Source organism: Falco biarmicus, chromosome 4 (genome assembly GCF_023638135.1).
Source record: "Falco biarmicus isolate bFalBia1 chromosome 4, bFalBia1.pri, whole genome shotgun sequence".
Taxonomy (NCBI): Eukaryota; Metazoa; Chordata; class Aves; order Falconiformes; family Falconidae; genus Falco; species Falco biarmicus.
Genome location: NC_079291.1, coordinates 29,489,535 through 29,506,883, shown reverse-complemented (window position 1 = coordinate 29,506,883; position 17,349 = coordinate 29,489,535). Strand labels below are relative to the sequence as shown.

At 37.5% G+C, this 17,349-nt stretch overlaps 1 protein-coding gene across 3 annotated transcripts in view; it reads left to right on the top strand.

The window, feature by feature from the left end:
• Window positions 1–17,349, top strand: part of HDAC9 (histone deacetylase 9) — a 485,255-nt gene that overhangs the window by 267,206 nt on the left and 200,700 nt on the right. For all 3 annotated transcript variants that reach the window (XM_056333956.1, XM_056333955.1, XM_056333954.1), the window contains exons 8-10: window positions 7,104–7,232; window positions 10,016–10,131; window positions 15,708–15,830. In XM_056333956.1, coding sequence (XP_056189931.1) covers window positions 7,104–7,232; window positions 10,016–10,131; window positions 15,708–15,830 — 368 coding nt within the window. The remainder of the gene's footprint in view (window positions 1–7,103; window positions 7,233–10,015; window positions 10,132–15,707; window positions 15,831–17,349) is intronic.

Below are 17,349 nucleotides of genomic sequence, written 5' to 3'. Positions count from 1 at the left end.
CCAGTGGTGCAAATGCAAGGGGATGCTGTTTCTGTGCTAAAGAATAGAAATTATTAAGAATTCTATTGAGAGACCTGCTCTTTTGCCTCACAGGTTACATGCAGAACAAATACCAGCACAAAATATATTGTACTGATCAGCTTTTCATGAAAAAATATAAAGATCTCTAATTCTGGCTAAATGCAAGCAGTATACTTAAGTAATTCCTACACCTAGCTCAGAAACTCATTTCTAGAAAGATGACACTTGTTTCCATGGAAAATAAAACAGAAATTTTTTGTTTCATGCAGACTGCAATTAATAACAAGGAAAAGTTAGATATTTAAGACAGCTTCAGGGAATCTTTCATTTTGGAACCTTCTTTAGGAAATCAATTAAAATTTTCTAATCTTGTTAAATTGGCTTCCTTAGCCTGAAGAGAGCTGAAAGGCTGCAAGATCCCCTCTAATCTAATTAGCTCTTTTACCATGTGTTTCACTAAACCTGTTTTTTTGATTTGGAGAATGGATATTTACCTTAGTCTGAAAAAATAAAGCATTCTACCTTTTACAAAAGTAAAATAAAGCAAGGGACTAAAGGGTTTCATACAGGACCAAGCACTCCCCTTAAAGTGAATGGTTGTACAGGAAACAGTTTCGTTATATGCTGAGAACACATTAGGTGATACAAGCCAGAAAAACACTGTTTCCATCCTGTACTGCTGTATCTGGTGCCTCCTTGGGACCACCCAGCGGTCAGTTCCATGTAGTTCTTGGAAGAGTTTTAGAGGGCATGTGTAAATAGCTTTCAGTCTCATGAATCTAACTTAAACTCTTTCAGAAATGGAATTTTAAATCACCAGAATTTAGAAATCATTGAATCTACAGAACTGTACTACATGCTGCTACCTCCTAGTCTGTCAGCCAGTGGGGAGGATGTCCAGATCTTCATTATCTGGTATTGTCTTGTACTGGGATGTGGCCTTCTACAGCAACTGTCAGTCAGTCATGTATGAAAACAAAAAGTCACTGCTCATCTTGCCTATGGCTGATATATTCAGCCATGTAGAGGCGGCTGAAACAGTCTGTGGCTGCCTACAGGAAGCCAGAGCAGAAGTCAGAAACTCTGCAGAGCAGAGAATATTTACATGTCTGCGAGACCTGTGTGCAGCAGAGGAAAGGCCATGAGACTGTCAGGTCTCTGAGAAAGACAAACTCATTTGCAGCTCTGCATAAAACGGCTGAGGAAGCTGGAAGCAGTTTCAACCCCTGACCCGTGTCTCTGCCTCTCTAGCTTTCTGCCTGGCTTTAGTTGCATTCATAGTTTTGGTGAGAAAGTTAATTATCTTCTCTGTTATCCTTTCTGATGGTCCATGGGAGTATCTTGTGCCTTTCATACTGCCTGCATCATTGAGGGGGAAACTTGGAAGTTTCTCCATAGCTCACTACCCTCAGACTAACTTCTTAGGAACCTTAGATATGCCTCTTCTGTCTACTTTCATTGGTGCAGTTGTAAAGTGGGATTTGACTTTTCCCTTAATCTGCAGGTCCTGGCATGGCATAGACAAGCAGGCTGCTTTGTTACTTATGTATATTACCACGGTGACTGGCAGCCCACAGCATGGACCAGGAACCTGTTGTGCTATGCAACAGACCCAACAAAATGAGGATCTCTTCACAGTGTTTTCTCCTATTCTGTTCCTTCTGCTTCAAGTGAAATCATAACAGAGATCTCTGTTATCTCATTAGCCACATTCAGTATCTTGAAAATTCTCCATTGCCACAGCGCTAGAAAAAAATTTGGCAAAGGATAAGCCACTGGTATGCTGGCAATACTGCCATCATGCTAACCAGTACCGTCTCATTTTCTCTTGTACCTCTGATGGTCTACACCCATACATAGCCCTTTTGTCCTATAACTTAGACTTCAAGTTATCTCAGGCATGAACTGTCATGACCGTGTGTTGTAAAGCACATAACGCTTACCTGTGCATGGGTGTCTAGTACAATAGTATAAAAAATAACAGCCTATATGGTGGGAAAAAAAAGCAAGATTTCTTGACTATGTATTCCTTTATTGATACTTGGTAGATATAAGGCAGGAAAAAAACAGTAACTCCTGCTTGGAGTACAGCATAGAATAGATTCATATTGGTATAATATCTGACCCTTCACAGCTAAAAGAAAAAAAGAAAAAAAAAAAAAAAAAAAGACAGTTAAATAGAGAACACCACAGAAGATTTACTTTAAGATCACGAACTCTTTGTTTCTAAATTCTTTCTGTTAACTTCATTACATTAGAGAAGTCCAAGTTATTGTTTCAAAATGGTCTTAGTGATAATAGCTGGTGACTCAGCAATAGGGAACAATTTATCTTTCTCAAGTAAGATGTGAATTTTGCTGCTGTTGTTCGTACTGTTGTTGGAATCTTTGTAGCTGAATTTAGCATCATTTACCTCAACTGCCCCACAGCTTTTCTAAGCCAGCCTGCCAGCAAGGAAAAGGAAATGCTTTCACTTTAGAGCCTTTCGAAGTCTGGACAAAAGCTCACTTTCTGTTCTTCAGGTTTCCTATATATGGCATTAGCCTCGAGATGAGGACCTGCTCGCTATGCACCCTCTCCCATCCCCCATTTCCTGCCTGGGTTCATTAAATACTGATTTGAAGTTGGCACACGCTCTTCTGATACAAAAGTAGTACTGTGTCCAGGAACCATCAGAAAGTAGTGCATTATTATCTTTTACATTCCCTTCATATATATGTCCTCTCCCCATGCATAGAAAGGATTTTATCCCTTCTTCTTAAATATCTCTGTGTGTTTAATAAAAAGAAACAGTGAAGCAAAGCCTTGTCAAAAAAAAAGTCTTCTCATTTAGGAGCAATCTGGCCCTAGGCTATATTCTTTAAAGTTAGTATCTGCAAATTGCTAATATTAAGCAAAGTGGAGTATAGGACATAATGACTTCACTGAATCATTTTCCTATCTCTCATGCTTGTGTTTCAGGATCATGTTTCACAGGAGAGAAGTTTTGTTTCCTGAGCAAGGATGGTTCTTGTGATAAAATTAATGTGTACCTATAGAGAAACCTGTGTATTTTCCATTTTTAACAGTACAGTTACTAGCTTCTTTCCTACTATATGAAGCTACCATAAAAGATGAGAAAAATCATTGAGGCATTGTCTTTCTTCTTCACCTTGAACCGAAGTTCTCCTTTACATAGAGATAATTATAAGTCATGCCAAGAAGTTAGGTACCCAATCCTTGGGTTGCCTGTGATACCTACTGTTGTTGTTCAAACTAATACTTTCTGTATCTTTCATATCTGTTTCCCACTTACAGTCATTTAAAGAGTAATACCAGTTCCTTATTACCAGTACAAAAAAGAGAATGTGCCAGGTAATAGCAAAGAGACTGAAAAAGATCTATTATTGCAGCATCTTATTATTCCAAACTATGCTGCAGTTACATAAAGAAGGTCATTTTCAGGCTAGTCTTGCATGAAAACCACTCTAGTGAAATCTTTCAAACGGTTATCAACTGATTCCCGTAGAGATCAATGGCATGGGCTTTGATGGCCTTCAGAGAAAATAGCTCTGTCTTTTTTGGTTTCTTTACCACAAAACACTCTCAAATATATTTTCCCTTTCTCCAGGTGGGAACGGATTATTATTTGTTCCAAAGTGCTAAATGTGGTAGGAGTGCAAAGATTTGTGGAGCAAAAAGACTAGGCTAACAGTCACCAGTTAGACCAACATCAGGTGTATACTTGTTCTTAGCAGGATTTTGGATGAAAAACTCAACCTACCAGCTTGCTGCCATGAATACACACAGTTCTGTTTTCCTCATCTGTCATATTCCTGGCCATGTGCCTTTGATTTTCTCTTGTCTCTGGCGTTCTGGCTCCTTGGTCAGATGATTCAGCCCACTGTCAATTGCAGGCATCTAAGCTAGCAACCCCCACCTCATCCAGCACCTCCAGCACTTTAGAGAGGCCCTGTTTCCTCAGGAGGGTGAGATGCAGGATGTGTCCTGTGTGGAATAGAATGAATCTAGTTTTGAGTCCTGAACCCCAGTGGGATACTTGGTGTACAGAAAGTTAGCCACATGCATTAATTACCTTGCTGAGTCAGTGTCTTGGTTTATGGTTGAATCACTGCAGAAAGTAATAGACTACATGAAGGTCTTTTCAATGAATTTGTGGTATTAATGGAGCAAAAAAAGGTTAATTCATAGGGGCTTGTTTCTGCATGAGGAAGCTAGTCTGCACCAAGCTGTTGAGTAAAGCTTGAGCCTCAGAAGTTATTTGGCACTGTCTCCCCATGTGACACTTCTTTTCCACACAGAGAATGCCTTTGGGTGATGAACATAGTCAACCTTGACAGTGAATTAATTAAACTGAGCAAATGTGCTAATAATGTGCAGCAGAAATGCTTACAGGGGTGGCTAATGCAAAACAGTTATTTTGAGCATTATCCCTCTGTAGACAACTTCTAAGAACCACTAGTTGAAGTATTGAACCAAATGCTCATTTGAAAAATAAGGCAGATTAGTTATAATATTTTTTTACCATTTGCCACTATGGCTTTCCAGGTGCTTGAAAATGGGGAACAATTTTACTAAAAAAAGTTTGAAAAATGTATTTTGAATTTTTGCTCACATGTTTGCATTTCAGAGTGTAAAGAATTAATTTCTAAATAATCTCATGTATGTGCTTTTGGGGCAGTCTGTATGTATATATAAGTATATGCATTTATAATTTTAATCCACAGCTCTGTCCTTGAAGCTTAAAATACTTAATTTTGCCTTTTTAACTATCAGAAGAGAGCTGACAATTATAGCTGTGTTATTACTGCCTTCATGTAGGAGTGCACTGAAGCACAGAGGGTTATTTTTGTGATCCATACCTGCTGCAGTCAACAATAAATCTGCTTCAGCTTTGGTAGGACAGGATGGTACAGTGATCTCTACAGTTACACAGCAAGTCAGTGCCTCAGCCACAGGCGAGTATCAGGAAACCACTTTCTGGTTCTTTATTTTGTCTGTTGAAGCAGACATCCTCAAATTTATTAGATTTATATATTTAGTGCACTGAAACCTGAATTCTTGTTGCCAGCCATCAAGTCCTAAGTGGAGCCATGTTAGAAGCTCACGGTATCACATGGGAAACATTCAAGAAGGCTAGTAGTTGAAGCAAACACTCTTCAAACCTTGGCTTCACTTTTTAGTGGGTTGTTTATTTTATAATTCTCCATGCCTTTTCATTTGAAAATTGATTATTTCCATTTAAAAATTATCGTTGTCTTTCATGCATCTTCTCAGATGGCTCATAAATTCAGATGTTGACATCAAACTCTGCTCTCTCTGCTTATATGATTGATTCAAATGCAGGGTATGATGGGAATGTGGTAAAAATAGAAAGGTAATCACTGTGACTGAGCATGAAACATTCATATGTAAGTAGAACATTTCTCCAGTGAGTGTTGCAGAGGATTTGTATCACAGCAGTCTGTCACAGGTATGGAATTTTAAGAGTACAGAATAGTATAAATTGAAATAAGTGCAAAAAGATTGAGCACCTTTTCTTCCAAATGTCATTGTACCTAGTAAGATCTGTGGTGAAAGTGTGTGGTGTAATCTTAGCCCATGGCTATATTTTTTATTTTCAGTTTCATAGCAAGTGGCACCTTAGACAGCAAATAACTCATCTGTGCTCCATCGCTAGAATCATTGGTCTTAACAGTAATAAGTGATTTTTAAAAAAAAATCTTGTTAATATTTTTATTGTTAAAGAATTCCAGTATTGTGCTAGCTTGTATCTCTTGCTCTGAAATGTACTCAAGGCACAGGCTACTCAGAAGGAAGTGCTTGCTGAGAGCGATGTAGTATGTGACAAAGGCTGGCACGCAGCTGCAGGTACTGGAGGTTACAGCAGCATGCTGGCAGAGATGCAGCTCCTTTGCTCTGGTGTAAGCATTTCTAATGTCCCCATCCCTGAGAGAACAAGTGGGACAGCAGGAAAAAGATGTGTGATATTACGTGCTGGGCAGGGACTGGAATTAGAAGTGTAGGATTGAGTTCCTGGCCCAAAGTGACAAATGGTATAATGCTGAATTGCATGAAGATTTCATTTATTTTGTTTTTCTACTAACTCTTGCTCCTTCTTTGGGGCTGGGCTTATGTATGTGCATAGTAGAGAGAACTGATCCCAGTTTTCAGCTCTCTCTATTTTAAGATATTGCTTAGCCAAGCCTTGGTTCCAGAAAGGGAAATATAAACAAATTCTGTTCCACAATTATCTTTCACTAGCTCTTAGCAGTCTCTTTGATAGAGGGTTTACTTAGAAGAACAGATAAAAGAAATATTTTATCATGCTAAAAATATCAAGAAATAAAAAACACAGCAAAGCTTCATCTCTGGCCTTCATATGAAAAGACTGTGTCCATTTAGGAAAACAAAGGTGGAACTTGCCCAAGGTGCATTAAATATAATCCTAGGTTTTCCCAGAATCAATCCTATTTCTCCATTTTCAGAGCATATATTTTTCTGTGTAAATGTTCTTAGGACACTGTCACAAATCTACTTGTTTGGTGTGTTACTCAGAAAACATTGAAGTTCAGGGCCTGAAATTGCTGACCAAGAAATGTTCTGCCAGCAAGGCTTGTCATAAGTTACATTTCTAAGAGAAATCAAAAGGCACCAGTGGAGGCTTCTCTCTATTTCTGTCATCAGACCATAATCCAATTATAAGGTTCCAAGTTCCAAGCTGTATTGCTATCCAAATTTTCACCTACAAGAGATATAAAAATTATATAGAAAAAAGTTGCATTCATCTCTAATTAATACTTGTGATATTAACAATAATTAATAGGTAAATTCAGAGTTAAAATGGGATGAAAAAAATAGTAGGATCCAAAGCTTTTCCACTTTTTGCCTCTCCTTCCTAGCCTCCAATCTAAAATGGAGTTGTATGAGGAACAGCAGGATGGATGATGAAGATGGGCAGTAAAACCTCTGCCCCCAGGCCCTCCTTGGATTAGATGAGGCACTGTGGGGAATATCAGTGGTGTCTGACAAAAAGCAGTAAATTGATTTGTAATAATTCATTTTCTTCTCTTCATTTCCAGCTTCAGAGCCCAATTTGAAGGTACGTTCAAGGTTAAAACAAAAAGTGACCGAAAGAAGAAGCAGTCCTTTACTCAGGAGGAAAGATGGAAATATCAGTTCATTCAAGAAGCGACTCTTCGAGGTGACAGGTAATTAAGAATGGAGGAATTCTGTATCAGCTGCAACTGCTCACAGAATAGCAGTGGTGTTTTGGATTTGTTTGCTAAACCAAAGTTTGTATCTTTTGTTTCTGCTGCTGAAAAGAAAACCATAGTAAATAAATGGTTGTGTATAAATAGCTTGTAATCTACAGCTTTCTGCAATTTGCTAAAGTCATTGTCAATGTGAAAGCCATACTTTCAAACTAGCTTGGAAACCAGCACTTTATAACAGCAAGTACAAGAAAAAATAAATGGTAAACTGTTGGTGGCAAGGGACATCAAAGCAGAAAACAAGAGCAGTCTCTTCCCTTAATTTGTGTCTTCTGTACATGAACAGCATTCCAGGTCTTGCATGACCCACTTCGCATCTCCATGTAAAATGCAGATGCTAATAGCAGGCACAAAACCACCTATCTCGTATTACTTAGGTTAATCAAGGATATTTTGGAATTTTATGTTAGGCCCTATCCCTATAGTTTCTCTTGTTTGAAAATGTCAGGATTAGTTGTTTTTGATGTAAAGTGACACTAAGCTGTTTTTTGAGAAGAGTTGAAACATTTAAATATCAGTGGCATGTTGTTGGTCGTAGCAGATAGTAAGTATTCCTAGTAATTGAAAGGGAACTTTTAGCATGTAAAAATGCAGAGTGATGCATATGGGGAGGATTAAAAGGGGAAAAGAAGCAAAGTAAAAAATTGTCATCAAGTAGTATTTGTTTTCAATATTTTTCCTGCCCTTGAACTTAAAATGTGGCAGGGTGGATGAACTACGGATACTAAGGCTTTCTTTCACTTGTCTGGTACTGCAGAGTGGTAAATATTTTCACGTGTATTGTTTTGAAGAATTGGACCTGAGTTCCAAAACAGTCTAATGTCCTCTCATTTTTAGTCCTTAGGATTAGTGCTGCCAAGGCCTTACCTGTTGGTTTGAAAGAAAAGATTATGTACTCTGAAGTTTCTCGCTTTAACTTTGCATCAATATTTGGTAGCTTCATGGCTTGTTCAAGTGATGTTACAATCAGGCCATATGTTTATGCAACCAACTGTTACTAGTCTGTCAGACATGTATCTTAGTTCACTTGGTAGATCAGAATTATGTTACACCAAGATGGAAATAAAACACAACATGAACAAATTCACATCAGTGTCCCCCTACATGCGACTCTCATGACAACTTTTCATAGTATGTCATGTCTAAACTGGGACGTGGGTGTGAATGTAAGTATGAAAGTAATTAAAAAGGTATTTTCTCTATATATTATTTCCAGGTTAGAAATTTTTACAGCTAATTTATTATTTTTATTTGCTGAAGCTCTTGAGATTCTTGATCTCCACTTCCTTAGTTTTAGCTAATTTCTTTATATTTTGTACACTCACAAGTAAGGTATAAAGTGAAATATTTATCCCAGGAGTGTTTTTCTGCAACCACTGAAAATAAATGTGTTCTTCCTAGCTCTGACAATAATTTGGAGCTTTACAGAGCTCCATTATAATTATTAATATCAGCTGTATGATGTTTTGTACCTTTCATAATCAAAACTTCCCTGATGAAACATTTCTGGCCAAAGCCTTTTTCTCCATTTTTTTTTCATTCTTTTAACTGAAAACAGCCCTTTATTTACATGCCTATTTATACAGAAAGTGTTACTGTAATTTAAAAAAAATGAATTTAAAAGAATAAGTTTGTGTTTCTGCTTTTCTGTGAAAACTAGTGAGAATACAACGGAAGAACTTTACCTGACTAGTCAGTATAGCTGGGTATGGATTCACTTTGCTAAACTGAAGTCAGCTCTAGTAGGAAAGTGTGACAGGTCCAAGAAACAGAAATCTCACTGTAATTTCAGTCAAAGTGAGGATATATTTTTGCATGTGAACTGAATCAGAAAGAATGAAGAAGGAAAGTGACTATAGTTTACCATCACATTTAGGTATTAATTATTTTGTCATCTTGAGTACTTTAATTTGAAAGCTGTCCCATGAAATAGGCTTACCTCTACTAGTGCTACACTCTTCCATCTTTAACCTTGTTAACTGGTTTCCATTACATAAATTTAATTTGTATCAGTGTAAGCTTAGAATAACTCATTACAACACCACACAAGATCATCCTCTTCCCCTTTATCTTAGGACTTGGGAAATTTTAAATCAAGATAATATACAGCTTTGCCAATCCTATTTTAAGATTGTTGTATGCTGTAAATATTCCTTCATATTTGTGCCAAAGATGTAGGGAAAGTGATGTACATTTTTCCATTATTACTTACATATGCATTTATTAGTCTACAATGGGCTCATCCACTTTCTAAAGAGAAAGGGGATGGCAGTAGGCCTCGTGAATTGACGACATGTTATCATGACCTTTGCAAGCCTGCTGTCTCTGTCATTTGATCTCTTACAGAACCAGGACTCTTTACAATTAAAAAAAAAGATTTATTTTCTTTTTATTCATTACAAGTTACATCTCTGCATCTCTGCCTGTTGCTGAGTATCATACCATCTTCATGGCAAAACTAAATAGCAAATTCTTCCTTTGTGAAGCAGACAGATCAGAAGGGGAAAGAGCAGGAGCATCTTTCCTTGTTAGCACTGTAAAAGGAAACCCAAAAGAAATGGAGGGTGAATTAAAAAACTTTAACGTAAGTAAATAATATAACCGATAGATACATTTCAACAGAAAAAAACCGCCAACTGTGCACTAAAGAGTATACAATTAATCAAGATCATATGTTCCTTTCCAGTGTGAAATTCATGTAAGCTTCATCTGTTTTTCAGAATCCTCAGTCAGCAGCAGCTCCCCTGGATCAGGTCCCAGTTCCCCAAGCAATGGTCCAACCAGCAGTATAACAGAAAATGAAACCTCAGTTCTGCCGTCTAACATTCAAGCTGAGGTAAGACTTTATTGAGTAGATAATTGTTCAGATTTCTAGATTGGAGGGATTTGAAACTTCAATTTGATAATACAAGCAGAATAATTGCAGAGGATACAATGATATCTTCTTATACCAGGACATTGCAGGCTGATACCAGGGTGTGTGATATACGAGATACATCTTCATACATGAGATGCATGTTCAGTAGACTCTTTAGTAACAAAAGTCCAAACAAAAGCAGACCTAATGCTACTGGAGGAGTGGGACAGAGCTATGGGAGAAACTTGGACGCATCTGTGTTACAGAAATTTACCTTCTGGGATAACCTGAAGAGGTGCACAGTGCTGAATGCTGATGAACTTTTACATGCAAAAGAGTGATATAGGTGTTGGTGACCCTAACACATATGAGTTAAGGTGGTCCCAGGTTCAGATGGCTGCTGAAGTAGGTTTGATTAATTAGAGTATCAAAGTTAGGTGACTAAATACTTTTTCATATCTGCCTTTTATTTTACTGTACCTCGGTTTCCTTATCAGGCCAGTACTTGCCAACATAACTGACATGCCAGAAGCCTTGGATACTTGTTTTGTAAAGCGAGATTGTACACAGAAGGAATCTTAACTACTCATTCTGTTTCATGCATATGTGCCTATAACAACAGGAATGCAGATGGTAAATCAGTTGTGATAAACCTCATTTAACATAGATGACATGCCTAAGTCATGATTTCCGTGGCAATATTGTAAACGGACAATAAAATAATGCAACTAAGAGAGAATCAAATTTCACAATTTTCTATCCAGTGCCTATACTTACATCAATTCCTGCTTTGTTGGCAAAGTTTTCTATTCTTTTTTGGTTTATGCTGTTTATGTTAGAAAAATTGCATAAGAAAATGTGATTTAACAGCATTTTAGTTAATGGAGCTATTTCTCCAGGTCAGTGGCAGGACATTCACCTCAAAAAAACCTGGAATGGGCAGTTCAACCTCCAGCAGTGACTTTTCCCCATAATGAATTAATTGTGTGTGTGAACTATGATCCAGGGGGCAGGTGCGTGACCTCTGCGGACTGATTAGTAGCCTCTCTCTGGCCCGTAACCAAAAAGAAAAAAAAAAGTTACATTGATGGCTAACATGTGGTCTTGCCTCATAGCCCCCTGTACGTGATTGCAAAGAAATCTAAATGATGCAGAGTAAAGTCCATCATTTGGATTAGATCAGATCCTAGTTCCGTGGAATTAAATGATATATTTTAATATTGGGTATGTTTCAGATCATAGTTTAGTGGAATTAAATGGTATATTTTAATATTGGGTGTGTTTTAGATAGAAATTTGTAATATGTGGGTGTTAGTGTTGTATTAAACAGGAAATCTTGTCCAATTGGATCTTTTGTTGACAAGGATACTACAAAATGCAAAGGGCATAAAGTTACAGACTGATACACAGTGCTTGTTACCTTGGATGTTACAGTTTCTGGACACTTGCCCACAGTATTGAACCATGATCAGAAATGCATACAATCTGGTCAGGTTGGCAGCCTGTCTCTGGGGAGATTTGGAAAGGTTGTAGCAACAACCAGCAGAGTTATATTATGTTTATTAATACAATACTGCATTGCATATCATTTGCCATTATGTTTGCCAGACATCAGAAGTTACAGCTCCACTATACAATCACAGATGCTTAACAGAGCCTAAAATGTTCCTTTAGAAGTTGAGCTCTGCATGTTGGAGTTGGTCACTTAGCTCGTTGGTAGTGTGCTAAGCAGCTGAAACTACGGACTCCCATTTCTGGATCCAGTCAGGGATTTCTTTACCTCTCTGGTTACTTGACTCTTAATACTGTGGTCCAGCGGGCTCAAAAATTTTTTCCATGAATCTCAGCTTCAGTGCATTTTGATTTCAGTGGGATTTTATTTAGTAGTTTAACAGCAGCCAAACTTGTGCATATCTCTTTTCTAGTTTAGCTTTAGCTGCCCACTCTCAAAGGCTGTATAGCTAATCAAATTTTCATCAGATACACAAAGTACAGAAGTTTCTAATAATAGGACAAGTGTTTCAAAATCACCCAAACTATCACTTGTTTTGCTGTAATCCTGCATGACTCACATTGCTGTTGTTTCATAATTGTTGTTGTGACATTTGCAGTAAGTATTGTGCTCCTATTTGAGTGGGTGGATAGCCATGGTTTTCATGGCAGCAAATAAAACACTTTTTGCTGGGGGAAAACAGGTTGCTATGACAGAGAGCCATTTACCAGTAAAACATGAGTCAATACCATAAATGATTACACTCTAGTGCATAGACAGAATTAGAGTATTATCAGTAATGAAACAGATTTTTGCAGTATTTTTGCCGTATCCATTTGAATAGTGAGATCTTTAAGTGGTTTACCCTCCTGAGCAGTCTGGTGGGTAGACATTTAAATCTTTTGAATGAACAAAAGTGCTCTGCAAATGCTACGTTTTTACAGATAATCTTTTACTATCACAGTTCCCTTAATGGTACTTTCAGTACCATTTGTTAAGACACCGGTCTCATTATACGAAACTTGAAAGTTAAACTCAAGATTTTAATTGCACCTTATAAATAAAATGCTGTTTTTATTAGGCCCGGTTGTGTCCAGTATCATCAAGGTTCACTGCAGTAGCTATTTGTCTCTTGTAGCACGCTGTACACTTTCAGGTGACCTGCTGTGCTGGGGCTAAATCTAACTTGCATGAGAAATGCAAGCAGGATTGAGCCCCTGCACAGCATGTCCCTTGAGTTCAGAGGGACAAACTGCCTTAGTCATGTGAAATGATTAATTTCAGGCGTTCAGGCCTGGTCAAAAGCCACCGAAGGCAATGGAAAGTTTTTAGTTGGTGTAAGTGAGCTTCAGATCATTTTCTTTCTTTCATTTGCACTTTGGAGAGCAGCATTTCCTAGAATATCACCTGATTATACAGGATTATAAATGACATGCACGGCGGATAAATGCATACGTGATTTGTGCAGCCCCACAGTGCTGTGTTTCTGACACTCAGCTCCTTGACGTGCTCTTTGCAAGTGGCTAGAGGAAAAATGTGTAAGTTTCTGACCAGCCGGTAAGGTTTGTTTCAAGTGTACGTCAAGAGAGTTTAATTAATTACAAAAAAACCTCCCCAAAAGCCCTAAGAAATAAGAATGTTGAGTCATTGTGAATATTCAAAGCTATAACCTTACTGTAGCTCCACAACTGAGAAGTATTAAAGCCGCACCATTTCCTCTTCCACTCTTGAAGTATAAATGTGCATATAAACATGCACACATGAAAGAGAAGTTCCTGCTTCCCAGCAGGTCCTGGTAGCACAACAGAAGTACAATAACTAATCATGGTTACTTGCTGATCACCGTGCACTGTTACATTTAGTTATTCTACTCTATTTTATGAAAGAGAGTAACTCTGTGGACGGGCTATTTTAAGCATCAGGATGCAGGATCCATGGACCCAGTGAGTATGTACAGAGAGCAGCAAGTAGGGCAAGTTGCTCTTTGGGGTAATTTAGGTGCCAATCCAAACCGTGAAGTCTGCTTAGCCATTGTACTGCCAAATGACACTGCTGGCAACTCCAGCCTTTGCCACCATTTCAAGGTATTTTCAGCGGTGTAAAAAGAGAAGCTGCAGAGGGGTCATGCAGCTCTGCCTCAGCATACACAGGACCGTAATCTATGCAGGTGGGCTACTAAACTTATTTTGGGACATGAGGTTTAACTGACGCTTGGGCTAATATTTACCTGAAAATATTTAAAATATTTAAAATATTTTAAAAATTCGGTTACTTGGCAAAGTGAAAATGACTGATGATTAGCAGTATTAGAAATTGGATGGCAATGGTCTTACGAATAAACTCTTGTTTTCAACATTAAACTCCCATGGTACATAACATGATTGATGCTGCCTGATAAAACAATTGTGCCTGACCTTAATGCAGGAATGTGTTTTACTGCTATGCATCCTGTCACTGTTATGTTTGAAATTCAAATCTTAGAAGGTAATAGTGGCATACCAAAAAGGAAATGTGCATTTTTGAAGTGGCTTTGTATAGACACTGCATCTGCTGCAAATTCGGTGATATTCTAGGAGGCACATTAGAGCTGCTGCAGTGTCCTTTTTCAGTTAAATCTCTGTAGTCTCCCTCAATTATATCTCCATAGTCTTGACATACTTCATTTTATTCATGGTCAAAGATGGTTGTTATCAAGGCAAGACACTGTTAGCCAGGAATTAATGTAATATACAAGTGAAGCTTCTTTGTTTCATATGCTATCTGTTGGTATTCCCTAGGTACCAAAAAAAAATTACAGAGATAGACTTCTACTGTTATTGTCTCAGTGATAGGTCGTATCTCCAAACAAACTGTACGAGGAAGGTTATGTTTTGGAATAACATCCTGTGGTTTTGTGCTTAGCCATTTTCATTGATGGTCTGAAGTTGCATTGTATTAGCACAAAGTATTTTACAGAGTTAATTGATATTCCAGGTTTGTCCAGGGGAAAATCTACAGCTCCCCACAACATGCTTGACAAGTTATTATATTTACTTTAGTCAAAGCCCGAGTGTGCAGTATCCCTCTTGGAGGTGGTCTATTATTGGAGTCCCATATGCTTTTTGTTTGGGAAGAAAGCAGTCACTGTGTCATACTGTTACACAGGGTATTCTTTTTCAAGGATGTTGTTCCCTTGGGGACCATATCATGCCAGAGTTCCTAAGTCTAATAAGACCTTTGTAGCTCTTATTGTGTTAAAGTTCTGGGAGGGAAGCAAGAGTTAAACAGAAAATGTAATTCAAGCAACTATACTAGACCACATGTTGAAAAACATGACTGTTCAAGCAGAAAGGCAAAGGCTTCAAAAAGATTCCTGTTGTGGTAATGTAACTTTTTATGTTTCTTCCCAATGAATCTAGAATGGAAAGACAGAGGGTGATCTTTGTAGAATGTCTGGTTTTACTTGACAGTAATTAAAAATATGTCAGCAATTCCATGTCCTTGAAAATTGTATCACAAGACTTCAAAAGAAGTGTTAAAAATTTTAACTTGAAGGGAGTTAGAAAGGCTGTGAGGGGTATCCCACCATCAGAGAATGACAGAATGCTGGGTTTGTGTATATGCATACACAGAGAGAGACAGTACAATTTTTCAAATGGCAGACGTGCCATTCTGCCTCACTTGCTATCCAAAATTCCCATGTCACTGGAAGTAAGTAATGTGCCTGAAATAACCCCATCACAAGCTGTGTAATAGAAACCACACTTCATACCTTACAACAAAAATTGTAACCACCGTGGTAAACTAAAGATCTAATACTTCCATATTTGTGACACCTTTGATTCGGCTAATATACTCCTTAATTCATTGGCTAAATTCCCACTGAGTTTCTAGTAGTGAAAGTGCAGCTGATGAGAAGAACTGATGTTGAGCTGATGAGAAGAGATGGTCTGAGAATCCTCAAGATTTCAGTTTTGCACGGAAATTTGATTCACTAACCAAGGAATAATCCCAGACGTATAAAAAGTAACCAAGATAAAAAGCTTGGAAATTATACTTCTGTTGTTTTTCCCCTTTATTCCAGCATCTGGTTTCACAGCAACACCTTTTGATACAAGATGAATCAGTGAACTTGTTGAGTCTGTACACATCCCCTTCTCTGCCCAACATTACCTTGGGACTTCCAGCAGTGCAACCTCAAATCAGTGTAAGTGACCAGTCTCAAGCTTCCTGTCTACTTTTGCTTCCAGAATGCCTTCCTTCAGACTATTCTCTTTTTTCAGCATTTTGGAACATAAGCAATTCAGAGTAAGAACCAGAGTTTGGTTTGCATTGGGCAATACCTGAAACTTGAAAGCAACAATCATTCTTAATTGCAAATAAACAAGTGCCAGTGTGGGGCTTAGTAAGTATGGGACACATGCATTGCATTTATGTCTGCAAATCAGATAACAGATCTTAGACATTGTGAGAAGTATATGAGGAGATCATTTAGTATAAAAGTTCAAATTATACGATCACACATACCTGGTAAAGTACAGCACCTGTTACTTTTTATTGGATTCCAGTGGCAACCTAAGCTGGACTGGAGCATAGTAGGGGAAGAATCTAGTATTCCTGCAGCTAGGTTTGTTATTTGAGGGGTGTGCTACCATCACGAAAATAAAATCAATGCTATGTGAACACTTAATATTATAATGACAAGTTATATTCATATGCCCTGTGTTTAGTCTGCAGCAATCACCTTTATTTAGAGGTAAATGTTAAATTAATATGTGAAATGTATGGAAACACAGACATGCTATGTATAGAAATCCAAAGTGATGGATAAGGATCCTTAGATCTAGACCAAGATACAGTAACCTAGAGGTGACATCTGAGGCTCAGTGAAATATCTGCAAATTTTGTCACTGGTCAAAACTTACCTTTTCTGATTTCCAAAAAAAAAGAAGTAAAAATACTGACAGAAGTTATATGGTGGTTCTGTAAAACAGTGTATAAATGCTGAATAAATTTTAGCAATTTAAATTTCTTAGAATGTGAATTGGTAACTTCTATAAAAATACTAGATGTGTAAGTACAGCTTTCAGTGATGTAAAAAAAATAATAATCTATACAATCCACATGGTTTGCAATAAGTGCTACTTAATTCCAGTGCTAAATGTAGTTTCAAGTTAGTTTCATATTATTTTACAGCTTTTTCAGTACATTTACTGTTCTCACCAATAATATATTGCTGCAATCCAACATTTTAACATCAGATATAGAACTTTGCAAAGAAAACTGTAAGCTTTAAATCAGTTCTCTAGAAGCCTTTCATGAGACATTTATAGCAAATTATTGTTTTTAAATGATGGAAAAAATTAAGCTACTTCACAAAAATATAACTGGCTTCAAAGTAATTTTACAACATCAGAATAATAAATATAAATATGTTTAATTTTCTCACTCAAATCATATGAGCTTTTGATGTGGCCATCTAGCACCAAATATTACTTTTTTTGCATTAGAAAAAGCAAAGGGGTTGATTTATGTAAGTGATTATTTCTGTCACTAGAATAAACAGCTGCAAATGGAATGTAAAGTTTACTTTGCTGTTTGTTTTTCAGGGAAGGGTGATAGCAGAGTGTGAAGTAAGCATACGCCCCAAAAATATTAGTTAAACCCTTGGTTTGCCTCATTAGAATTTACAGAATTTAGATAGTCAGAGATACTGTTTTGACCAT